Source organism: Furipterus horrens, unplaced genomic scaffold, assembly GCF_987537825.1.
Source record: "Furipterus horrens unplaced genomic scaffold, mFurHor1.1.pri manual_scaffold_2, whole genome shotgun sequence".
Lineage (NCBI taxonomy): Eukaryota > Metazoa > Chordata > Mammalia > Chiroptera > Furipteridae > Furipterus > Furipterus horrens.
In genome coordinates, this window is record NW_028327172.1 from 31746571 (window position 1) to 31773163 (window position 26593).

Genomic DNA, 26593 nt, shown 5'->3' on the forward strand with positions numbered 1-26593 from the left:
GTCTGCTTTACTTATCCAGAGACTCACTGGGGTGATTCAGCCACTGAGTTCCACCACAACAGCCTGAGGATGCACATTTCTATTCTCTGGGGAAGGAAGCCTTGGCTTTGCTCTCTCCCTCACCCTGCCTTGCCTCCCTCTCCAGGCCTCCCTGATTCTGACTCCAAAATGTCTCTAGAACACATCCCTTCTTGTCTCATCTCTGGTAGGTACTTGTGTACTAGTCTGCTAGGGCTTCCATAACAAAGTACCGTGGATTGGGTGACTTATACAACAGAAACAACATGTTTGCAGTTCCAGCAGCTAGAGGTCTGAGAACAAGGTGGCGGCAGAGCTGGTTTCTTCTGAGGCCTCGCTCCTTGGCTAGTAGTTGACCGCCTTCTCCCTGGGTCTTCCTGTAGTCTTCTGTGTGTCTGTGCGTCCTAATAGTTTCTTCTTCTAAGGACACCAATCATGTTGAATTAGGGAGCAGTTGAGTGATGTCATTTTAATCTAATGACTTCTGTGAAGACCCCATTTCCAAACACGGACACATTCTGAGGTCCTATGAGTTAGGACTCCAACATACAAATTTGGGGGAAGGGATACAATTTGGCCCCTAACAACATGTCATATAAGGACTTTCATGAATTGGTCTTGAACTGATCTCTTTAACTTAGTTTTAGACAATCTCTTCCATATGAGCTCCACCTACACTTGTAGACTTGAAGCTTTCCAAATACGCCAAGTACGCTCATGCCGTCATGCTTTTGGCGATGCTACTCTTTTTGCCTGAATATGTCTGGAAGATGGAACCCTTTCTATCTTGACCCTCCCACCCAACTCTTTATTCTGGTGAACTCATATTACAGGTCTAATGCCATTTCCTCTGCAAAATCTTTGCTGAACTACCTGAGAATTAACCCACCTCTTGTGTTCTCACGGCCAGTACGTCATAAAATAGCGCTTGTTGCACTGAAATTGTGAATCCCCCCGCTTCCTTGTTACAACGCAGCACACTTGCCTTCACTGTGCTCAACAAAGAGCAGGCGTTTAACAAACATTTGTTGAGGGAGCAAAGTGGAAGAGAGTGCAGGCAGGGCTAAATGCAAATTCTGCAAGAATTTCAAAGAAGAGTTTATTACCTAGTAGCATGAAGGAGCTTGGAGAGGAACAAACGAAACAAAGAACCTTGATGCGGTTCAATAGTCTTCCTGTTTCTCCTGTTTTGGGTGCACGGCTCCACCCGTCTCCCACGCTCCCCAACCAGACTGGGACACGGACTCCGCTGGCCAGTGGAGGTCTGACCTCCAAGACCTCCGGGAGTGTCCATTCTCTCCACATCTGTGGAGGAAGAAGGCCCAGTGGACACGGAGGCCCTAGGAAATGGTGGAGCCACCAGGTCTGGAAGGAGCTTGGGTCCCTGCATGGAAGAACACCTGCTAATAGCGAAATGGTCTGACAGAAAAGGAGAAACACACCTTATGTTGTGTTAGAGATTTAGGGGATGTGTATTATAGCACTAACTCCCTAGACTAACTCTCACCTGAAACATGGGATGTATTACATCGGAGATATTCCACTTCTCACTGTTTCGTGTCCATCCAGCCCACTGAAATCAAAACTTTGCCCAATATTTGTAAAAATGATTCAGATATGTTATCTCCTATGTGACTATACAGATATTTGGGAAAAGAAATGAAGTTATGGCAAGAGAGCCTAATGGTCACATTCCTCTGGTTCCAAATAACATGATGGAGTTTGTATTAACTTTAAAATAAAATGAAAACAAAACCGTCCTATTCACCCTCAAGCTATGACTCTCTCCTCTCCTTTCAGAGCCAAACTGTATGTAAGACTAGAGTCCACTTATTCCTTAGAATCTCAGCATCTGGCTTCCGAGTCCCCTCCTCGCACCCCCTCCCCCCACCGCCTAATCATAAACTCTCGTCTTTCTTCAACTGGTTTCCTTCCGTCTCCTTTGCTCCTGACCACTGACTGCTTCATTGTTGAAATTAATTCTTCTTGAATTCCACGACACTACACTCTTGATTATCCTCTTACCCAACCTTCTCCCAGTCCTCTCCTCTCCTCCTTCTTCATCAGTTCCCCAAATCCCTATTCCTTCAGCTCACATTCCTCTCTTTTCTTCTCTCTCACCCTAATCTTCACCTGAGGATATGTTCGTTTTTTTTAAAATTTATTTTAGAGAGAGAGGAAAGAAGAGAAACATCGATGTGAGAGAGAAACATTTTGATTGGTTTGTCTTCCTTTCACGCCCTGACCAGGGATCAAATTCACAGCGTAGGTATGTGCCGACTGGGATTCAAACCCACAAACTTGGTGCATGGGAGGACACTCCAACCAACCGAGGCAGCCGGCCAGGACCCTCACACTTCTTTCTGCTGGCACTGTTTTCCACCTTTGGTCTCTTTTCTGAACTGATGTTTTCATTTCAGGAAGGCAACTCCCCTTTTGATTTTCATCTAATTTTTCTACCTCTCTTTGGTGACTATCTCATCCATGTGTGCAGATGACTCTGGACTCTTCCCAGCTGCTTTCTAGACTTTTCCACTGGATAGCTTGCAAGCACCTCAAACAATAGCCCCCAACCACCAAACTCATCACCTAGTCTCTCCACACTGTTTTCCTTCCTCCTCTCCTTCACTGGATTCAATACCTCAGTCATCTTTGATTCTTCCTCCTCTCCCCCCAATTCAATCAGTAATCTGGGCCTGTCGGATCGCTTCTACGCCTTCACTGCTTCTTGCCTGGACCATTATTAAGTTTATCTCTAACATTCTCTCTCTGTTAGGGTCCAGTCAAAAAACACAAAGCACACTGGTTTTTATTTTTTACAGAGGGAAAATGAAAGAGAGAGTTGGCTACACAGCTGCTAATATTTTTGGAAATGTAAAGAACACTCTGACTTAACACAGAGATAACTGCAGGAAGCAGCTACCACCGCTGGGGCGGGGAGACAGCGATCAGATGGAGCTATCCTAACTTGGATCCCTCGAGGAGAGGTCTCCCAGGGACTAGGAACCAGACCTCTGAGGAGAAAGCCCTGCCTGGCTACTGCTGGTGCTTCTACGGGGGCACAATGGAGCTGCTTTGGGGAAAAAGCTAGACACTGACTCCAGCTGTCACTGGCAGGGTGAAGGGCCACTGTTTGAACAACACTGAGAGAAACAGCTGGCAAGTACCATGGAGTAACTCCCTTCCTCCCCTCTTTCTTCCATTCTACTGGCAGAATGTAATAGAAAGTCAGCTGGCAAGGAGATAGTCTTTTTCAGAATCCCGGCCCCAGAACACACAACACAAAGAGGATAGAAGGGTGAATTTGGCACATTTCCCTGCCATTAGCTTCCCTAGCTCTCCTTTTCTGAAGATTTCTGAATAGCCAGTATTTATCAAATACGTACTATGTACCAGTTATAAGTCTAAGTACTTTATATGTAACAACGCTTTTAATCCTCTTAACAACATTTGGAGGTATATACTATTATTATCCACATAATACAAATGAGGAAACCAAGGTACTAGGAAGTTAAGTCATTTGCCCAAAGAGTAAAATTAGCTTGTAGCTGGTAGATCCAGGATTCAAATCTAAGGTGTCTAGCTATAAAACACAGATTCTCAAACTCTTTTCTTTTTTAAACTGTACACCATGTACCTTTGAGAAAAGCCTAAAATATAATGGTGGAGGTAAGATTCCGTAAGTAAAAATAATTCTCAAACTATAGCATGTACATGTAAGAATTACCTGGGGAACCTGAAGAAAATTTGGATTCCAGAACTCATTTCTCAGACACTGATTTAGAAGGTCTGAGATGAGGAATTTAAACTTGAAACCCATGATCCTGGACACTACATACCCACCCCACCCCAGTATGTGATTCTAATGGGAATTGTCTCTGGACCACAAGTTGAAAATACTTACTGGGCAGGAGTCAGTAAGACAGGAAGAGAAGATATAACCTGAAAAAGTCCATCTGCCTCCTCTTCCTCTCAGTTGAGAATTGGTCTTCAAATACAACTCATTATGTCCTGCTTAAAAATCCTTCATTCATTCAACAAACTTATTCCACAGGTGGTCTCAAATACTTATTGAACACTTAAAAGTTCAATTATCATTTCTTCCAGAACAAGGGAAATTAGGAATTATAATCACAACTGTCTAAAATTTTCAGGGATACTAAGAAAAATATTACTTAATCTTTAAGACTTCTTATGTTCAATTTTCTCATTAAGATGGATAACTAAATTAAATCTTGCTTATTGGGTCTTAACAGTGATCTCAACTCATGAATGGAATCATGAATCAGTTTGTCTTATATGTACCCTTTTCTTAATTTAATAGTCTAGAAGTGTTAAGTCTCAGAAACTACAGAACAAGTACAAAACATTTTTTTATTAAGTGTGAAAGCAAAACAGTATATCTATTTAAATATTTTTAACATACTTATAGATAAAAACAAAGACAAATAATTTATCAAAAATTACAAGTTTAAAGAACAGTCCTATTTTGAAACAGCCAATAAAGTATCTGAAAATACCACATTTTATCCATCATTAGTGAATATTATCCCCCCCAAAAAAGTAACTTGTATTTGTAAAAAATATAAATTTTTTTTTAGATGTCTGCCAAGACTGATCTTGCTAAATCTAAAAAAGTATAATGCCTTTATCACGAACTTCTGTTTTCACCAAATGGCTTTAAAAACCACCTGTGCTTTCCTTTGGGCTTAGGTGAACTCTAAATCTTCATTTTTACACCAGGGCGTGAACACAAACACAAACAAATCGGAGCTTCGGGTTGCCCTGCTTCATACTGAGCGGAGAACTTTCTCCTTAGCTGGGTGGAAGACCATGGTGTACTGTGACGTCCAATCTATAGGAGAGGGCTTCACCACGCCGAAGCAGCCACACTGAAAGAAATCTGCGAGGTTCTGTGTGAACCCCAGGCTGCCAAGAAAAGAAAACACGTCTCACCACAGTTTCTGTGTAGCCTGTGACAAACATTCATTCATACCATAAACATTCACTGAGATTCTACAATATATAATGTCCTTTGAAGATCCAACAGGAACTCAGAGGTGAATCGGTTACTGGGTTTACAGGACCTTAAAAAATAAAGTCCAGTCCCACTTCTGGAACTGAATCCCTAATTTTGAGAGTCCTGGGCTTCTGCCCAGCAACTAAATAACTTCATTTTGGCTCTCCCCTTCACTGGAATGTTCACTGCCATCAGTAAGTTTCAGCCTGTGATTAACTCCAAGGCCAGCTAGGCCAGAAAATGATAAAGTTAACAAGATGTGTTTTTTCTAAACTTTTTATGTAGCTCTCTCAATAATGTCCATCTCAATTCACTTCAATTCATCTTACACACTGGAGATTGTCTAGTCCTCCAAAACTCTGATGTATTCATAGCCCTTCACCTCCCAGTCAAAACCCTTTAAAGACACCTTTTGCCTAGTAGCTCAAGTCCAATTCCTCATCATTATATTCCAGGCCCTACCTACACAGTGAAGTCCTCAGGTTCCTCAGGTGTTAGCTCCCCAAACTCTCTTTACAAACCTCCTCCTGCAGCTACTCTGGTTCTATTTTTCCCATGATCATAACTGCGTGGGCCATTCTTCTGCCCTGGAACCCACATGTCACCACCGGTATCACAGGTAACTCCCTGACCCTTTCAAGCCCTACCAGTTCTCAAGGCCCGGGGTCAAGGCCCACTTCCCCTTTGGTGCCTTCCTGCCTCCTAGAGTCTCCAGCATCCCTTCTTCTCCATTAGTTCCTGGATATTATCTATTCCAGTTGAGAGGAACATGGATTTTTATGCATATTCCCTATGTTTCAAGCCTAACCCAACCACCTACACACATCGAAACACACCTGTGCATGAGAATGATTGGTCCCTGTTACTGCTTAGTGACAGGACAGTGGTCAGGAAAGTCCCATCACTACTCAGAAGGCAGCCTGCTAGGAAGAGGGCCGACTACATGGAATGGACGGGTGGAAGTGGAGAGGCACGCTGGGAATTTAGAGGGCCCAGTTAGTTAGTATGAATCATTTAGGGGATGACAAACAAGGCAAATCTTTGCCTTGGGCAGGATTTGGAAGCCAGATTCAAAATGGCTTAGAGGCCTTCGAGTTAGTTCCTCCATCTTATGTTGCCATTACTCAGCTCTTCCCTCGGCCCCTTTATGAGACTCTTCTCCAGGGTGTGGCATGTCCCTCCTTCCATCTCCATCATGCCCATCCGACAACTTTCAAGGCTCAGCTTAAAATTCAGTAAATATTTATTCCTCTGAGAAAGGGGCTTTGTTATTAACACTGCCAGTCTGAAACAGTCATCACATGCTTAACACTGATCTCCACGCTCCATCACTTCAGCCACCTCTTCCTAATTAGGTCATTCTCTTTCCTCTCTAAACACACATCAGAGTCACAGCCCCATCTCTGATTTCCTTGTCTAACAACCTAACAGTTTCATCTTGAACCACAAATCTGCTCTAAAACAGACCGCTCGTGAGACACACAGTGAGCGCTCAAATCCCTGGAGGACTCTGGGTCAGCTCCGCAGCACTCCCAGCCTCCAAGACCCCCGTATATATGATAGGGAGGTAAGCTTCAAAGCCTGATCGTTTATATCATAAGATGACGACCTTCCCACAAACACTCTCATTTTCAACCGAGGACAGGTTTCATACAACCAATGCCCCAGGAAGAACATAGCCCAAACCTGACACAGGTGGGCACATTTAACAGAGGGCTAAAATAATGACTGGTGATAGAAAGCCAGGTTGAAAGTCTTGGCAAAGCTCACAATCTAACGCATTCTACAGAGAGCCGTGTGGCTGGCTTTCTCAGCCACATGCTTAATTATCTCACATTGACTTCATGCCAGCACTATGCAACCTTGTGACCATGTGGCTTGACTGGAGAGATTCCCCATCTTGGCAAAACGTCAAAATCACTTATTATTTGTGCTGAGTCCAGCAGACTAAATCCCAAATTCTTACCACCTTAGGGCTCATGACCTTACCCCTCACCTCCTGTCACTGAGGCTTCCAAGAAATAAGAGGGTCAACTCTACAGATTGCAAATTAGAGGACAGCAGCATGGCCGGGGTGGGGGCCCTGGACTGGGCAGCCAATGGCTCGGCTCACATCTTCCACAGGCATCAGCGGAAAGAATAGACTTCACTTACTTATATGGTGTCCTCCTGAGGGACAACGGCTGTTTCATATGCCTGCTCTGCTTCAGCAGGCTGGTTCTCTCGTGGGAGGTCAGGCCCAGAAAAGCAATCTGAAAAAGGGTGGAGGGGGGGTACATGAAAAATACCACATCAAGGCTACATTACTCTCTTAGCAGTGCATCATGGGACACTGGGAAACATACAGTCCTTCCCCCAAAACAATGTCACCTAGCCTTCTAACCAAGGGTCAGATGAGGGCAAAGATTCAGAGCTCTAAATAGATTCTCTTATGTAAATCTAGTAGCTGGGCAATTTATTTATTTTTGTCTTATTTTATTAACCTTTAAGAAAGCACAGTGCATTGACTTAGTAAGAGTCATAAAATAATTGCTTTAGTAATTCAAGCCATGGCTTATGGCCATGTTTAGGTTCTCAATAAATTCATCATGCAACTTTTAGATAAAACAATAAAGGTAAGTATCAGTGCAATTATCTCAACTTGTGTATTCGTCTTAGTACCTCTTTAAAAACAGTCAAATGGAGAAAAAGTTAATAATCTGAAGTAGAGAACATTTAAATCCACATATTTGAGAAAAGGTAAGAAATAAGGTAACTTAAAAACTCCCATGTCATTAAAAACACAACCATTTATTGACTTATCTCACTTCATCCTCAAAACAACTCAAAACGGATTATCATCTTCATTAGATTGTCTAAGGATTCGAGATAACACATTTAAAGTAGCCAGTGCAGAGGCTTGCAGAGGTGAAGCAACTGGTCCAAGGCCGCACAGCTCAGAAAGTGGCAGAACTGGGACTGACACCTCAGTCTGTGTGAGAACAGAGCCCGTGGTCCTAACCAGCAGTCCATACGCTCAGTTTGATGGGCTATAGTCAAAACCACGGCTGACCAGAGCACCCAGAAAATGAAAGGCTTCAGATAACCGAGTTGCTTTGTTATTTAGGAAAACAACTTTGCTCTGAATCTCTATATTTGAAAACTATCCAAAACTTAAGAGTCTGTTTTCCTGCCTTAAAAAATATAGACAAATTGTTAACCTTTCTTTAAAAGTTGAGAATATTATAGACTCATATACTTGTACTTGTTCTAAGAGTCCCAAAAGGAAGAAAGAGAATAAGAATTGATATTTCAAGTCTTAGGTTCTACACCTATTTCCTACTGGCCCTACGGACACAAACAAGGCACTCAGCATCTCCTAGCTTAGTTCCTCATTCCTTAAATGGAGCAGATACTACTTGGGCACAGTCTACATTTCAAATGTTTGTGAGGAAACAGACAGCAAAGTGCTTTGGAATATGTGAAGCACATATAAATATTAGGTACTATAAACAACAGTAATTACTACTACTAATCACTGATGCTAATATCCATTCTTACTGCCAAGTATGCAGATATCAGAGGGACAGGAATTTAAGATGATGTTCAGAAACCTCAGTTCTGTCCAGTATTATTAGCTTAAATCCTTTCCTTAGGATTTTTCCTTTTTTTAAAGGGACTAAGGGATATTTTTCCTTTAAAAAATTTCTTTATTATTATTATTGTAGAATTGGTTACCTCCCCATAAAAGTGGAACACATCTTGCTTTTGTTGAGCAATGCCCTAATTATCTGAAGTCTTGCAGCAAGTGGTGCAGACTGATCATGGTTGTCCATCCCACATGGGCAGGCCACAGCAACATTGAGAATTAGGTTCTGCTCACAGGGGAAGGCAGGCAGCAGGGAAGGGACAGAAACATCACAGAAAGCTGAAGGTGACTACTGCCCTGGAGCTTGAACTTTCTAATGGCGATGGCCTTCTCTGAAAGTGCAATTACCATGTCCGTTGGTTAGTAACGTGTTTTTCATTTTTTCCCCACTTCTGTCCACTTAAGTATTGCACAAGAATAAGGATAACAAACAGGGTTGAAAACACTGAGGGGAAAAAAATCACCTCACATTTGTATAATGCTTTGCAGTTTAAGTCACGCTTTCATACACCATATAATTTAATTGTATGATGGGAAAAACTCTTAAATGGGACTGCTGGAAGACCTAAGTTTCACGTTCTGGTTTTACCCACTCATTGGGTGACCTTGACCAATTCAATTCACTCTGTACCTCTGTAAAATGAAGAGGTTAGATTAGACAATGCCTAGGGCCAACACAGACAATGTATTGTTCTAACCTTTAAACCCTCCTGTGAGAGTAGAAGGCATTATTATCCCCATTTTACAGACAAGGAAAGTTAAATTCAAGAGTCAAATGACACCTAGACCTACGGAGAAAGTGACAAGAGGGGGAACTAGAAATGAAGTCTTTTGATTTGAAATTAAAAGTCTTTCTACCTTAATACAGGTTATTGGAAAGTATACCCAAAGGCATTACATGAAGAGAAATAAATACCTGAAAGAGCTGATTTAATAATAAAAATATTGACCATGAGAAATGGAAAACTGCTAGCATGAAGATATATAAAACCCAAGGGGAACAAGCCACAATCTGATTGAGGTAGGTCCACAGTCCATCTTCTCTGAAGGTTGTGGCACAATGATTTGACCAATCTGTAAATACACAAACAGGAACCCATTATTTAAAAAGGCAACAAACGAATAACCATTACGCAGAAAGATAAAATCACTGCAGTTCTGTTTGGGGAAAAGAGAATGGAAGACATGATGGCACAGATCAGAACCCAACTTTAAGATTTTATCTTCCAAATGCCAGCTCAACTAACAAAAGTGAAAAAAATTGTACCTTACTGTTAATTAAGGCTATGATAACACTGCATTAGTAGTTGGCAGTGAAGGAATAAAAGCAAAAAAAAAGGTCCATAAAACCATTGCCAAAATTAGCATATTCAGTAGAAAATACACTGGCCAGAGAATTGTCCAAGGATTTGACAACTGAGAATGATTATATTTAATAAATATTTGTCCTGGAAAATTCTCTGTCTTATTCATGTTACAGCAAGACATGGGCCTGTCACAAAACTAAATATAAACTCTTATTTAGGGCTCAGATCTTGTGCCATTGCTGTGGGCACGAGAAATCCTATAAGCACCTAGATACCTCGGGAACACAAGCTAAGAGCGTGCAGTTGCCCCGTAGTTTATTCTGCAGCAGGAGGCCAGGAGAGGGAATTCACGAGAAAGATACTCCAGAAAAAGAATACAGAGCAACATTCATATGATCGTAGCTCAGTTTCTCACCAGGAGAACTTATTTTTTTGTCAATTAAAAGAGAGGACTTCGCTATGGCCTTCGTGACGTTGACCCCTAACCCACGTAGCTAACTAAGAGCAGCAGTAGATGAATACAGGTAGGAAGCAGGAGAAACAGGGAACAGGTTATATAAAGCCAATGATTTTTACAGGCGCCATGACTGCTCATAAAGGGCAAACTGTTTTTGAAATGAGAATTCTGTAGATGTGTACCTCGAGGTTTCGGAAATGCCTCTGACAAGCTGATAAGTAGTTTTAGACATTTTTCCAAAGTTATACTTAAAGAGCTCCTGGGATAGGAAGAAAATGAGTCCGTGACTTTACTATCAACTCTCTTGTCCATTTTTGTCCCAAATATCTGTTTTTTTTTTTTTTTGAGTATCATTTAATTCCCAGCTATCTTCATGAATATATGCCAGAAGCATTCTAACAGCAATTATCACAGAGAAGCAATCAAGGTAACAAGGCAAATTACACTCTTTAGAGCAGTGGTTCTCAACCTGTGGGTCGAGACCCCTTTGGTGGTCGAATGACCCTTTCACAGGGGTCACCTAAGACCATTGGAAAACACATATATAATTACATATTGTTTTTGTGATTAATCACTATGCTTTAATTATGTTCAATTTGTAACAATGAAAATACATCCTGCATATCAGATATTTACATTACCATTCATAACTGTAGCAAAATTACAGTTATGAAGTAGCAATGGAAATAATTTTATGGTTGGGGTCACCACAACATGAGGAACTGTATTAAAGGGTCCCGGCATTGGGAAGGTTGAGAACCACTAATTTAGAGCTTCTCATTAGGACCAAAAAGGAAGCCACATTCCACGCACCTGGTATGACATAAAAGAACATAAATTCCAACAGCAGGCAGAGAAAACAGCTGAATGGGAAAGAATATCTACTTTCTTTCACCTTATGGATTTCTACTGTTCTCTTCTGGGAATCTTTCTAATAAAACAGCATGACCTCAAACTGAAGTTTCCATAGAACTGATTTCACATTTAATATCAAAGATATGGCTATAAATGGCCACATGAATTATCTTATGCAATATAACAATTTAATATGTACTGATACATTCTTATCATGTGGTCATTGGCTAATGACAGAAATCTCCTATTGTTCCAAATCAATTGCTTTCATCTTTAGAGAGCTCCGAGAGTTCCCACGCTCTTTCTAGCAGTGACCTAAGATCTTCCTCACTGTACCTTGTATGATGCTGACCCTCTGAGTTACTTACTGTCCACCCTGAAAACAGACCTCACAAGCCGAAACGGATACTGCCTGTACAGAGCCAGAAGTAACTGTAACTGGATCACAGGAGGGGGGGAGGGTGCACAGCAGGGCTCTAGCAACAGGAGTGTTAATGGTAAACAAAGAAGGGATGACAGGGAGGACTCATTAGAAAAATGGAGCACTTTAAAAGTTCATTTTTTCCTGTCTGTGAAATAATGATGAATGACCCAAAGTCCTCATTTAGTGTAAAAAAATAGTTAAAATATAAATGGAATAAAAGTAAAATACGTTCAGCTAGTCTACACAGTTGTAAATGAATGCAACGGTGGGACTGTTACTAAGAAACAAAACAATGTAAAATTTGGTTCAGAGCCAGAGAATAAAGACAAAGAGGAGGGAGGAACCAATGCATGTAATAAGAAAGCAACTTGGAAAGAATGAATGTGATGGAAAATCACTTCTGTCCTTATCAATACAGTCTTATGCTGGACACAGGCACCAGACAAAGGGGCCTATTTTTAGTGGAGAGAGAGAAGGGGAGAGACAGGAGTGTAAAATCTGGCTCCTTTCCCCCAGGATCAAGTCCAAAGCACAAGCTGGCCCATGGGCCAGCTTAAAAAGGTTTTCCAGGAATATGCTTTAATGTCAGGCCTTCAAAGGACAGCTCTTTCAACAGAAAGAAGCACCATCAAAAAATCTTTTTCTTTCTTTCACCACAGGAGGTTTTAAATTCCAATGCTCAGGATTACTGGTGGCCTTTGACAAGAACTGAGATCAGGGAACGCAGCCTTCTGACTAGCAGATCCATCTGAGATGGTGACAGTTACATTGAGCCACAAAAGCATTCCCTAGTGATCAGACCTGCGAGATGCCAGGCAGGAAAGGGGCTGGCTGGCAAGGTAACTGAAGCTCTCTTCATGCCTAGAGCAGGGCAAAAGGGAAACCATTTCACACAGATACGGGCAATCTCTAAAATGAAACCCCAAACCAAACCAAACTGTAATACTGGGTGTTTCTGGGGATGGAAGGAAGGGGACGTTGTAGAAGGAATTATCTTTCAAAAACTAAACAAATATACTAAAGAGAGCCAGGAAGTCAGGTTGGGGTGGGGGAGAATAGGGAGGGGTGGCGTTTGGGGTGATAAAGGAAGAAGGAAAAAAAGGTAGGAAAAAACTTTCCTAACATCTTCCTGAATCATTCCAGATTTTTGCTTAATCAACAAATCAGTATTTTATTGGCAAAATATAAGACTTCAGCATAAATATAACAGGAGGGGGGATGGAAACAGATCAGCAGTGAAGCCTCTCTCTGCCTCTAGAGCCAAATTCTCCCAAAGTTTTCAAAATAAATAAATCTGAACAGTTAAACAAAGTCAAAATAAACTACAAGCACTATAGGCTTTTCCAGTGAGGTAACCTATTCCAAGGTTTGAAAAGCACAGTCATGCAATTCTTAGGAGCTACCACAATTCTTGTCGCTTCAATGTAAGCCCTAGTCTTCGTTGATCACCTTGAAGGAGCTGGATGTCGCTGCCTACCTGGGACCCCTAGAGGTGGCCTTTACATTGCCACTAAAAATTTCCTTTCCTCGGGGGTGCAGAATAAGCGGTCTAATATTTTCTTCCAAGTTATTATTTCCAACCTTCTAATGGCCATTACAGTTTTTTCCATCAGTTATAAGTTGTGACCTGAGATTTATCAAAGAACATGTGCTTTCAGTTTGTTCCTGAATGACTGTAACAACCTTCCAAGTCCCCTAACCTCCCCGCACCCCCATTGTATTGGCTTATCACTTCCCTTGCTTTGTACCTGAGCAGCTGATTTTTCCTCCTTTCCACACTTGCCTTATATAAGTTTGTATTTTTGACCACTCTTCTACTTTAGCAAGGTCATCTTAGAACAGAATATCTTCAAAGGTACTGACAACTAACCTCTTCTAGCATTTCTTGCAGCTTCCCAATGCCCAGAGTCTTACAGGGATCTGTTTCATTTTTATTAGGGGTATATGTTATAGTTGCCCAGCCAGAATGTAATATACAAGAGCCTACAAGGAAAAGTGCATGTGGGTGTGGATGCAAGAGCTTGCTGTAAGAAAAATTTATACTTACACATGAAAGATTCATATATAATCCAGGTACACACAATGGAAAGGAAAAACAAGAAGAATATGTAATAGCGATGATTGCCGAAACCTACATCAAAAAGAAAATCAACATAGTTCATACTTCCTTACAATGATTTTCCAGATCAAGACCTTATTAACCACTTTCTTGTCCAAAGTCTTCGCCAAAGTAAAGAAATAAGCTGTTGCTTTGCTTTTAAATACCATTAAACCAAAACCAAACAGCTCTGATATGTCATGGTCAATTTTCCATGTTAACTGAACTAATATTTATTCATTACTTATTTAAAAAGAGGTTATTTCACCTATTCTCTAGGAAAAGTAAAGAACGTCAAAACGTACCAGGGAGACCTGACAGAGCTGAGGCAGCATTTTGTTCATCAAGATCATAAAAGCATGTCTTCTCCTAAAGACCCATGCCCAGAGTTCCTAATAATAAAGCCCTGGCTTTTACTGTGATGGCTCAGAGGAAGCCCAGGGCTGCAGATCAGGACAAGAAATGTTCCCTGGGTGGAGGGCAATCCCCAGATCTCTGCCATCTCTGGTTCCAGCTCCTACCCAAGCCTTGAAGAAGGCAAGTGGAGAAAGTGAATGAGGAGCAAGACACAAAACATGGAAAGACCACGGTATTTGGAGGAGAAGACTGATACTACTAACGTGATTTCAAGCAAATAATTTTTTACCTTTTATACTTTTTCAACTCTAAAATGGAGATAATAAAAGCAACCTCATAGGAGTGATATCTAATGATCAAATAGGATACAATATATGAAAGTACATTATAAATGCTAAAATACTATAAAATATCATTATTAACATCAAAAATCAGTCTTCCAAAAGTGTTATACCCTAAAGACGATTCTCTGACAAGGAAGAACTACCGAATGGATTGGTTCCCTTCCACTTCTTCCATGAGTCACACACATAACTAAATCTAAGCTTAACTTCAGAGTGGTAAGTGAAAAACTCAGTCTCTCACCTACGCAGCGCCCAGTCCACAAGCAGTGCTGATCATATCGAGCGACACAGGAGTTGCACACAGGGCAATGGAGTGACCTTAATGGCTTCCTTACCTAAGTGGGCAATTAAGTGAGACTTAAGCACAAATCAGTGTCTCAAAGTGGTAGCAAATCATAGCAAAATCTTATTCTTAAATCATAGAGACACTGGAACAAATAATCCTAAATATCAGATCATCAATTCACAAAGAGGCTCTGGAATGCCTTATTAATACAGACTTACTTCTATATGTGAGCCCTGGCTGGTTTGGCTCAGTGGATTGAGCGTCGGCCTGCGAGCTAAGTGTCGCTGGTTCGATCTTCCAGTCAGGGCACATCAGAGAATGAAAACTCTGACTCCAAAAGACCTCCGCTGCCTTGCGGCATACCTCTTCAGGGGAAAGGCTAAGGGAGTAAACCCCGACAGAAAATCCGGAGCCGGAGTCCCTAAGGCGGTTTGACGTTGTAGTCAACACCGGCAACTCCTGCGGCGCACCTGAAGCCAAGCTGTATTGACTCCGTCTTTCCCTTGGACCCTTCAGCTGCGAAGAGAGGGGGGGTCTGCTGCATGGGCAACAGCAGACCCTCCATATCACCCTGCCCAGGCTCTGTAGCTTCAGCTTCACTGGAGAGGACACTCCAGCGTCATCGCAAGATGTCGATTCAACACGGGAGGAGACAGATACCGTGTCACTCCCGAGTCGGACTGCACAGCCATTCTCGGCGGTGCAGATAGACTCTTAAGAAGCTACACCATCGTCTCTCGAGACGGACGGCTGCCTCCAACTTCTATATGTCTATTTTGTTGAAGCCATCACTAAAGGGGATTTGAATTCCAGGGCCTATTGACACTGACTAATGGGAAGTAAGGCAGTACCATATAGCACAATGAGCACTGGACTGAAAAAAAAAGAAACCTGAGTTACATTTCTGGCTCTGCCAATCTTTTAGGGAAAATTACTTCCTCCCTCTAGGCCACGAGTCCTCAACTGCAAAATGAGAAGTTTCACTAAGTGGTTCCTAGGGTCATCGTAAGTAAGCCTCTGACTCCAAGTGAGTTCTAACATACACTTCGTGGCAGGAAAAAGCAAACAAAACATACAAAACGATTCTTAATCATAGGCAACTTCGAAAGATTATAAACATCATTTTCCCATATGTTCAAGGCAGAAAATTGTTCTGACAGTAATGAAAAATTAGAATCTAGTAGAAATAAAGGTGTATAAATATACCATGAAGATTTAATACATGCTTACACAAGCAATGTAACCAAGAATTTGCTTTTACAATGGGAAAAAAATTATAAAGGAAAGACTCACTCACAAGACACGAAGTACAAAATGTCCTGAAGTCCAGACAGCCAGTCTCTGCGAGAGTGATGATATTCTGAAAGACACGGAGTTTGACCTTACATTTGTGCTATACAGGGGAATGTATAATGCACGGTTCTACACCATGATCATAGCTCTCTCTCCAAACCGAGGCAGCGAAAAAAGCAATTTGTAAGATTTGCCAACAAATCACTCTGTGCCTGAAATAATGTGACTTTTCAAGGCTGCATTTTCAACCTCAGCCAATAAATTAGAATGCACAGAAATTATACCCCCTTCTCTCCATCAATGACAACAATCTCCCAGTTATAATCTGCCAGAGAAGAACAAACACAGGCAGTCCTAAAAAGAAACAAAAGCTACCAGTGTACAACAGAACTGATCGTTGTAAGCGCCAAGGGCTCAGTCTTTGAGGATCACTGGCTTTAGGTAGCAAAGAAGATGACACGCTCCCCAACTTGTAAACACTAAAGAGCAATGGAGGACATGCAGTGTCACCTGACAACTTCACATCTGAGGACAGGAAGGGGCATCTCCTCAATCAATAAGGAGACTCCTTCTCCTGGCTCCTGCCTACTTTGTGTATTAGATGAGGGAATTTAAGCTCTATGATCATTACCTATGTGTCTACTATAAAAAAGTGGAAGACTGTATCTGCTAACAGAAATTACATATGAAAAACTCTTGGTGAGGTGTTACTTTAATAGAAATTTAAAATATTTTTAAAAACTTTCATGTAAACAAGTGAAAAAGTATGACAGTGGAGAAATCTCATTTTGCTGATTTATTCATTTTACATTTATGTTGCACCTATTAGGTGGTGGGCACTAGAGATGCAGTCAGGACAAAAACCAACATGGCTATGATCTGCTGAAGTTTACATACCCTGCTATTAAAAAAACCACAGTAACAGTACAAAGAAAGCTCACCGTTTTCCTTTCTTCTTCACAAGCCTTGGTGAAGCCTGGATCCGTTGCCCAAGTCTTGTAGAAAAAATAGAGGAAACCTATTATGCTGAAAATAAAAGCAAAGTAGAAAGGAGCACCTGCTAGATGTTAAAGCCAGGTTAAGGAACATATCAGACTTCCGTTAAGAATAACATAATTATGACATTAGCAAATTTCATCACTGGTACCTAAGAATCTCTCTTCTGTCCACACTATCCTCACCTTCTCTATCTAACACAAGATCCTTGCCCGCAGACCTAGCCCCATTCTATGTTCTAATCCTATGGACATTTGGTCATAGTTGACAAATTAATCCCTCCTCAATAATTGAAACTCACGTGAAATATTGATAAGGAAGAGTTGCAATATATGAAGAACATCCTGAAAACTAAAAAACATTCAACAGCCAAATAAATTAACCTCTAATGGTATAACGTGGCTCTCCTGAGATCATCCAAAAATATTTTCTGATCATTCTAACAAAATCATTCAAAAACAAAACAAAACAAAAAAACAGGACACTTGGTTCAGAGTCCAACTAAAAATATTTTTTTATATATTAGATAATCGTAAATGATTTAGGCTGTTAATTTAGAAGCAAAAGAAATTGCTCCCCGTGCTAAGTGATTATAAATCCAATACTATTTGGGAAAGGCAGGCATTATAAACTAGGATAAAAAGTGTTTCAAGGTAAAACGATCCCCACTTTGAAATGTTTTTGAACTGATATAAATTCTTTGTTTAAAAAGTTCAATTTTGCTCCAGTAAAATTTTGTGCAGTAATAAACCAATATACCAGTAGTAAGTCAATTTTCCTTGCCCAATTTAAATCATGATTGACACAGTAACTGGATCTGCCTTTCACGGTGTTGCCAAGATGTCTTGTGTCAAACGTCAGCATAGAAAAGGTGGCCATAAAATAAAACACTCTAAACCCTTGCTGTTCAAAGTGTGGTCCATGGACACACAGCAATGGCTTCACCTGGAAGCTTGTGAAAGAGGCAGAACTTCAGACCTCACCCCAGATCTGTAGCCAGAATCTGCTCTAACCCATGAAAACCAGCACAACCACATCTGGTTGAGGGCAGCCCTTCAGTTCATTCCCCGGGCGGTTCAAACAGCATTTCACATTCCACTGGAAATACACAGGATCCAAAGGCGAAGTGTGCCACCTACTGACTGATGTTCCCTCGACAGTGACAGGCTCATATGGGTGCCTAGATCAAATGGCTTTACGCTGTATATGCGAGTAAAATATCCCATCTTGTCAACTCCAACATTTTAAGATTCTGTCTAGCTATGGAAATCAGTTCTTCTGATGTAATGGCATCTTCTCAAATATTGAATACTTTAAGTTGTGCAATGGAGGTTTTCAAACTATGGGTACATTTGAAATAATTCAATATAATAGCTATATCACTTTTCACGCAATATTTGAAATAATGTGGGTTGCTCACATTTAAAAAATTCATCAAGAAACACAATTTTATAACTGTGTTTACTCCACTACCACGTGGAATGGCAAACAAAAACAACGGCCCTCCCTTCTCAGTATCATGTCAATTACCCTCGAATTGACCAGCCTTGGGATCTGCACAGGTGATTTTGAGGTACATCATGCTTTTATTTTATGCATTCATGGTTACTTGTAAATTTATTTATTTTTATAACACATAATGAAATGATTAAAGGTACATTTGTATCCACCATATTCCTTCTTCTCCTACCTATAAGGAAAACAAGTTTATAACAGCTTTCTGGAGTACACAGAAGGTGAAAAGGGAGCCTGGAAAGAGGTGGGAAGATTGAAAATTGGAGAAAATACTTCCCTTCTTTGGGGAGGTATAAATAGATATAAAATAAGAAGTAACCCCTGTCCCCACTTCTAGGTGACTAGATTCAGTCAACCTAAAAGCATAGCACACCTAAGCTGGACTTGGCCTGAGCCCTGCTCTTCTGTTGATAACTCTACTCCTTAGGTGAGTTCTGTTTTGAACCACAAGCTGCCGTCCATTAGCAGGCCACAGAAGAACAATGGGGGTGGTGACCAGCATTTTTCAAAAAAGAAATACAATAGGATAAATTAAAATGTCAGAGAAAAGCACACATTGAGAGCACTATTTTCTGAAATTTTTGCTCCACATGTGTTTTGAGTGGCAATGTAAATTTATCAATATTTTTACTGTGGATTGAGAATCACGCACTGCACTGATCACTGCCGAGGAGGACACGTTTCTCCCAAATCCCTCCCTTGTAGGCCACCCTGGCATCCAGATTTATTAATCAACTATAACTGAAGTTAAAAGAACCATCGAACCTTTAAGAGAAACTCAGGGCAATACAAGAAATGTTTATGGGTTCAAGTAAAACAGTATTTCATTCTACTGTTTCCTTCCAATGAGTAATAAATACCAGACACATACTGTTGCCACTATCTGCTCTGAGAATATTTCCAAAGTTGAGTAGATTTTCGACATTAAACATCTTCAACCAAAATCATTAAATAAATACAAATGTGAGTTGCAGTACCAGGATCTCTTCTAATATCTAAATTTCTAATAATGGCATTACTATGTTTTAAAGGCAAAGAGACAGACATTTAAATTTACACTTGAAGGATATGAGGAAAAAATAAGATGAACCAAGTCACAAACATCCAAAAAACGGAGCTTAGCAGTAAGACCATTGGTAAGTATACAAGGCTCTTATACCCCACCAAGAACCTAAAAGAAAAAAGGATAAACACAAGGTATTAGTGAACACAAGTATGACTCATATTTTAGTTCTAAATTCCCTTCAATAATAATAATAGTAATAAAAATGATTCCCTTAAATACCAACACCAGCTTTCCCTTACTGATGCTTAATATGTGCCACTTCCCACATGAGAAGACTAAAGCACAGGGGCTCTCAAGTGAATGTTCTAGTCCTTACAGCTAATTTATACATTACTTCATCCCAATCACTTTATATTTTCAACGAATCTTTTTTATTTCCATTGAGACATATCGTACTTGTATTTCTTTCTAGGGGACATGTCATATATGTTTAAATACTCCAAAACACAAAACTTTCAATACGTGGAGATTCACCCTCACATCTAACAAGCTTTCTTCTAGAGGCCAGGAGTATATTTTTGAAACACACAGATGCACATGACCTTAAGCCCTTTCGTCCTACAACCAGCTTGAGAAGCAGACCCTGGACATAAAAAGATACGTAACGGCTAAAACTGGCACTAGTCATCAGAACCCTAACCTTCTCACGTGAGTAACAAGAGGCTTAGAAACCCACATATGACTTACTCAAATGTTAATATTGTAGTTTCAAAAGAAAAAAAAAATCTATCTTTCATATTAAATTCTCCATAGAATAAATCTATGCATAAATATAGTTTATCTGGATCTGTTTTAAAATTTATACCAAGGAAAACCAAGATTGATGATGGGCATGAAAAGGGTAAGCTATCAAGATCACTAGCAGATTATGATAAAATATTTGAGAAGAATTAAAATCCCAAACCCAATATGCTGCCAGAATAGGCCATATGGAGCCCATGTAACCTCCAGGGCATGACCTGTCTGAGATCTTGCAGCAAAAACATGTTTGAACTAATTAAGTGGTAGAGTGAACTACCTCATTTATAAGAGACTGTTTACTTCTGACAGGGGTCACACAGCAGCCTGGATCAATAAGCGACTGCCCCTGGAGCCTAATAATAGTAGAAGTTTGCAGCTGCTTACCTCCACGAAATTGGGACTCTTCAGAGGAGTGTGGGAGAAATAAAAGCAGTTTGGATCAAGTTGCTATATGCATGTGTCTCCCATTGGAACTGTGTCCATGTTCCAAGTCTCGCATGTGAAACCCTCAACTCAAGTCATCAAAAACAAAAGCTTTCATATACAGTTTTCATAATGTGGGTTTTTACTAAAATAAACAAAATCTCAAATGCCCCTATCTATGTTTAGTAAATACTACCCTCACTTTTTCTCTGGGGGAGAAAAAAGTGATGACTGTGATTCCTGATAATCTGGCTTAAAATTTATTTGGAGACTGAGTCAATCCAATTAGTGGAAAATGAATGAATGTCTCTTAAGTTATGAGTGTTCTCAATAGCAGACAATTTAGGCACTTTGCTATTTTTCAGAAATTTGAGCTTTTACTTTACACTTAAATTCTAATTCATTTCCAGCCACCTGTCCTGCTCTTGAGTGACTGAATAAATGGTAGGAGTCCTCTAATACTTTGTTCTTTCTTATGACAAAAGTATCACATGCTTATTCCAGAAAATGCTGGCAAACATAAGGAGGGCACAGGAGTCTCATAATCACACCCTAAAGGAGCAACACCATTTCCTTTTAGGTCCCTTTCTATGGCTCATTATTACAGTTTTCTTTCTTTCAGGAGAGAAGTTTCCTGCTTTATTGGCCTTAAGTTCCAGGAAACAGCGATTAGGTGCTACAAAGAAAACAAAACAGGGTGTGAGGAGGTGGTGTAGGAACTCAGGCCTGAACAGAGGCATCTCCAGCTAGGCAACAGTCAGAACACGTCAGATAAAAAGACACAAGCGCAGGCCAAGGGCTTGGGTGGGATGAGCCTGATGTGTTCTAGAAATGAAAGAAGGCTGGAGGACGAGGAAAGAGAAGAAGTCAGAGGGGAAGGAATATGTCACATAATACCTCCTAGGCAAGGAGTCAGCATTTATTCTGAGTACAAGGGAAACCTGCTGGAGGGTTTAAGCAGGAGAAAAAGACAGAAACTGATTTGCCTTTTTAAAAGACCACCCTGACTGCTAAGTGGGGGTGACCTAGAAGGGGACAAGAGCTGGAGTCAGGAGGCCAGTTAGGAGGTGTGGTCCAGGGTGCCAGGCGTGGAGATGGAGAGAGCAGACCCACTGGAGGCTGAGCAAGGACTTGGTCATGAGCTAGATGTGGGAAGAGACGAGAAGGGAGGAATCGAGGAAGACAGTAAAGATGATACTCATTATTCACGTGAGGAACTCGATGCCCTTATACTGAGAAAGGGAGGGAGAGAGTGGGGCCTGACAAGATTATTTATTGTGCGTCAGCTGTGCTTCTAACTGTTGTATGTGTATAAACCATGAGGCAGAGGCATTGTCACAGTTATTAGCCTCCTTTTATTCACGAAGAAACTGAGGCACAGAAAGGCAAACAAGTTATTCAAGGTTGGCCTGCTGTATGGTGTGGTAAAGCCGGACCAGAATTCAGGCAATCTGACTCTTAACCGATGACTATATACAATCATGAATAAACATTTTCCTAAAAAAGAATCATATCATAGTTGCTATTTATAACCTCCTGTGATTTAATTAGGTTGTTTCAACTAAATAACATCAAGAGCAAAAATTACTAGGTTCAAGTGAATTTAGATTTAAAAAAGGAAAAAGCAAAATTTCTGAAAAATGAGCAAAACTGCTTCAAGCTGCAAATTAGTTACAAAAATCTCCCCATTATTCATCAAAATTAACATTTCAAAAACTGAGCTAGGATATTTATTTTCCACCAACTGTCAACTCAATTAAATCATTGGGTTGACCAATGAGCTTTCAGTCCAATTATATGGTACTAAAGCCCTTCCCTCCCAGCAACCCTGAGGATGTTTCTATGTGATAAGTAACACAGTTAAATAAAAAATCTGTGATTCCAGTTAATCAACAATAGAAATAAACAATCAAATTGGAATGCAATAATCAGCCTTGCAAAGACTAATATACACACCTTGGAAATAAAGATGTCAGAAAAAACAATGTTACTAGAAGACATCCTTTTAAAAGCCAAGAATCTGAATTGAAGTCCAGTATGTATCCAACAGCCCACATGGTAATCACAGAAAGCATCAGCAGCAGGAAGAGCTATTAAGAGATTCAGAATTTTAGAACTTTATGGCTTTTACCTCCTCAGTATCTAATAATAATTAGTTCATTAGAAGTACTTCCTAAACATATAACAAGTAATACAACAGAACACAAAGTTTTCCTTCAAAACTGCTGATTGATAAATTTAAAGTTTGAGAAATTACAAATCTTGGAAACAATCTTTTAAGTCTTACATTTTCTAAAATGTTGCTGATACATACTTTGTTTTGCTTTCCTTCCCTCTAAGAAATGGTGGCTGTTTAGAAAAGTGTTAATGATAGCTGACATTTAAAAATAATAATAATAATTTCTTTCAAACAGTATTATATGCCAGAAAGCATAAACCAAGACAAATAGGCCACAAAGAAATCAATACACCCAAGATTTAACGAGGAGAGCATAAGAGTTCCAACCTGGGCACCAGATGGTGCCATCCCCTAATAAAGAGGGTTAGGAGGAGCAAGTTTAGAGAAAAGATGAGTTTAGTTTAGCACATGTGGAAGTTTAGATGCCTATGCACATCTAGAGCAGGGGTCCGCAATCCCCAGGCCTCAAGCAAGCTCACCTGAGCTCTGCCTTCCACCTTCTGTCTCGTGCCCCGCCTGCCCTGCCCCCTCCCCTCCCCGTCTTCCAGGAAACCGGTCCATAGTGCCAAAAAGATTGGGAAACACTGATCTAGAGGATATCCAGGAGGCAGTCAGAAAAGCAGGTCTACCACTTAGGAGAAAACTTGGACTTCATCAGCCTATAGGTTGTAAAGCCATGAATGAACAACATCCCAAGGTACAAAGGGGCAGAATCGTGGCCAACATAAATTTAAGGAGAAATATCTAAGCCCTCAGAGGTAACTAAGAAAGAGTGACTAGTGTGATCAGAAAGGCAGGATGAGAACCAGGAGAAAGAAAGGTTCCACAGAAGCCAGGGAGGAGAGTTTCAAGAAGGGAGTGGTTCTCGGTGTCAATGTCACACAGATGCCGGAGACTGAAACATGTCCTGGCAAAGTAAAAAGAACACAAGTCTGTGAGCCAACAGTGTGACTATCTGCACGGAAGCTGGTCACCACATTTTTACAATGCAGTCCCTTCACTGCCACACACACATATTCTTGGAAGCAAGCAGGGCTTTTTCAATAGCAAAGAAAGAAATTATATTCTGCCCTATCTTCTTCCATTTTTACTTCTCTGAGCCGTATTCTAAGGATGGATTATTTCAAATGGTATCAGTCTTTAAAATCCTTCCAAATTAGATTGCATAACACAAAATGAGCTAGTTTAGATTATTTTTTTTAAAGGTAAACTTAGCATCTACAGCAATGTAATTTCATAACAAATTAAATATGGATCTCAAAATTTTATCTCCAGATATAACACTCATAGACAAGTCACACTATTCACTCATTCAGCTACTCCAGAACATGTACAAGACGGGCCAAAAGTAGGCTTACAGTTGTTCATATGGAAAATAATAAATAAATACATAATAATACAATAAACTCTGTGTTTCACATACTTACACTGTAAACCTACTTTTGCCCCACCCTGCATATGTAGGCACTATTCTAGGCACCTGGGACACATCAATGAATTTCAGGTCTTTCTCTCGTGAAGCTTAAATCCTAGTAGGGGAAGACAGACAAATGTACTAAGTGAATTTTATAGTATATACAAAAGCTGGACCACACAGGGCCCTGTAAGCCATTGTAAGGACTTTGGGTTTTACTCAGGGAGAAGGAGGAAGACACAGGATTCTGAGCAGATGAATGATAAAATCTAACTTATATTTTAAACAATTTGTCTGGCTGCTCTGCTGAAAACAGACTGGAGGTAAGTGGGGGCAGGGAGATGTCAGACAACTGCAGTAAGTCACGTGAAAGATAATGGTGGCTGGACCAAATGCCACTGGTGGCCTGGTGAGAAGGGGCTCATTTCTGGATATATAGTGAGGGCAGAACTAGCTAACGTGTTTTTCTAATGGCCTAGATGCACGGTGAGACTGAGAAAACACACAGATGACAGGAAAGCTGGAGTTGCCACGTACTGATATGTGGAAGGCTATCATGGATTGGCTAGTTAGGGACGTGTTCAGAGAAGATTAGGAGTTCTGGATACATTATATTGGAGATGCCTATCAGACACTGAACTGGGTAAGTCGTACAGGTAACTGGGAGATATGAGTTTGGCAAGGTCTAAACTAGTGACAAATTTGGGAGTTATCAATATATAGATGGCATTTAAAGCCATGGAAGTGCACGAAATCACTTAGAGAATGAAAACATATAAAGAAGTCCAAGGACAAGTCCTGGGGTACCCTACTATATGGGGTGGGAGAGAAGCAGAAGAGTTGGCAAAGGAGATGGAAAAGTAAGCATTATTCTTTTTCTCTCCCTCCAAATACTTCATTGCAAAAGAGGTATAGTATTCATGATGATTCTCTCCATAGAAATCTGGTGTCTGTTGATTTATAATCATTCTGAAAGTATAGTTACTAATTATTATTTGATAGGATGATGCTACCTATCATATATTCCATTAAAAACAATGGAATCAATTCAAAATCCCATTTTAACAATTTGAATTCTATTCACTATTATGACTTAGAGTTTGCTGGCCATTTATAAAAACAAGTTGAACTTCATTTTTCTATTATTCAGTTCACTTTTAAGTTTAGAAGAACACCTCTCAGAAGAAATGCCAAATTTTAAAAAAGGAATAAAATTTGAATTTCATCTCTTGAAATTTCAGATCATTTTTACTTTATGAAGTGACATCATATGCTTGAAGTTTGTTGAAAATCTAACTCCTCATGATTCTAACAAAACATTCTGAATATTACTATTTTCCTTTAGAAAAAAATGTTAATAAGGAACAAGTTCTTTAACAAAAATTTCCATAAAATTTCTTGCAACAAGGTATCTTTCTTTTTGCTTCCAAAAAATCTAAACCATTTGCATTTCAATCATCAGTTAAATAAATGTAGAAGTACACCATGAAGTATGTAACTACAAGGTTAACATGTAGTTTTAGAGCTGTCTAGTTGAGGACAAACAATAAGTTGCCAGAGAAAGTGTCCAATTTCCAACCTTGGGTTATGGGATGCGTGTGCAAGATATAATGTGAAGAAATGCAGCACTCCCTGGTTTCCTGATGCCTTACAAAACAAGAACAAATGGACAAAACAGTTCTTATAGAATAGGGCACATATGAAAGAAAATACCTCGCATTTCTGCAGCCACCTCCAAAGCGTGAATTTTTTGTTGGCTCTCATTTTGGCTTCTGTTTTTAGCATGTGAATAATGAGCTGATTTTTATTTTGTAGAGCCATCTCAAGAGGTGTTTCTCCCTGGAAGGAAGGAAGGAAGGAAGGAAGGAAGGAAGGAAGGAAGGAAGGAAAGAAGGAAGGAAGGAAGGAAGGAAGGAAGGAAGGAAGGAAGGAAGGAAGGAAGGAAGGAAGGAAGAAAAAAAAAGAAAGAAAGAAAAGAAGAAAGAGAAATTTAAATACATTTTTGATATAGTATGGATACTAGACATTTTTTAAAAAACTCACCAGAATCATAGACTCAGCATATTTATTCTGGGGGTAGCCAGCTATTACCGTTTACATCTGTCCTGTGGTAAATGAAGTCATACATATAGCTTACCTTTATGTCAATTTATTAATCCTCTCACTGAAGCT

The 26593-nt window shown here is 40.1% G+C and overlaps 1 protein-coding gene across 1 annotated transcript in view; it reads right to left on the minus strand.

Annotated features, from left to right (window-relative positions):
- Nucleotides 1-4387: 4387 nt before the first annotated feature.
- ZDHHC13 (zDHHC palmitoyltransferase 13) overlaps nt 4388-26593 on the minus strand; it is a 43794-nt gene continuing 21588 nt past the window's right edge. The window contains exons 8-17 of the mRNA XM_090263239.1: nt 26135-26260; nt 22785-22918; nt 19667-19769; nt 17029-17151; nt 16092-16154; nt 14750-14843; nt 13757-13840; nt 9583-9740; nt 7193-7290; nt 4388-4947 (exon numbers count right to left, since the gene is read on the minus strand). Coding sequence (XP_090119365.1) covers nt 4809-4947; nt 7193-7290; nt 9583-9740; nt 13757-13840; nt 14750-14843; nt 16092-16154; nt 17029-17151; nt 19667-19769; nt 22785-22918; nt 26135-26260 — 1122 coding nt within the window. The 3' untranslated portion in view covers nt 4388-4808. The remainder of the gene's footprint in view (nt 4948-7192; nt 7291-9582; nt 9741-13756; nt 13841-14749; nt 14844-16091; nt 16155-17028; nt 17152-19666; nt 19770-22784; nt 22919-26134; nt 26261-26593) is intronic.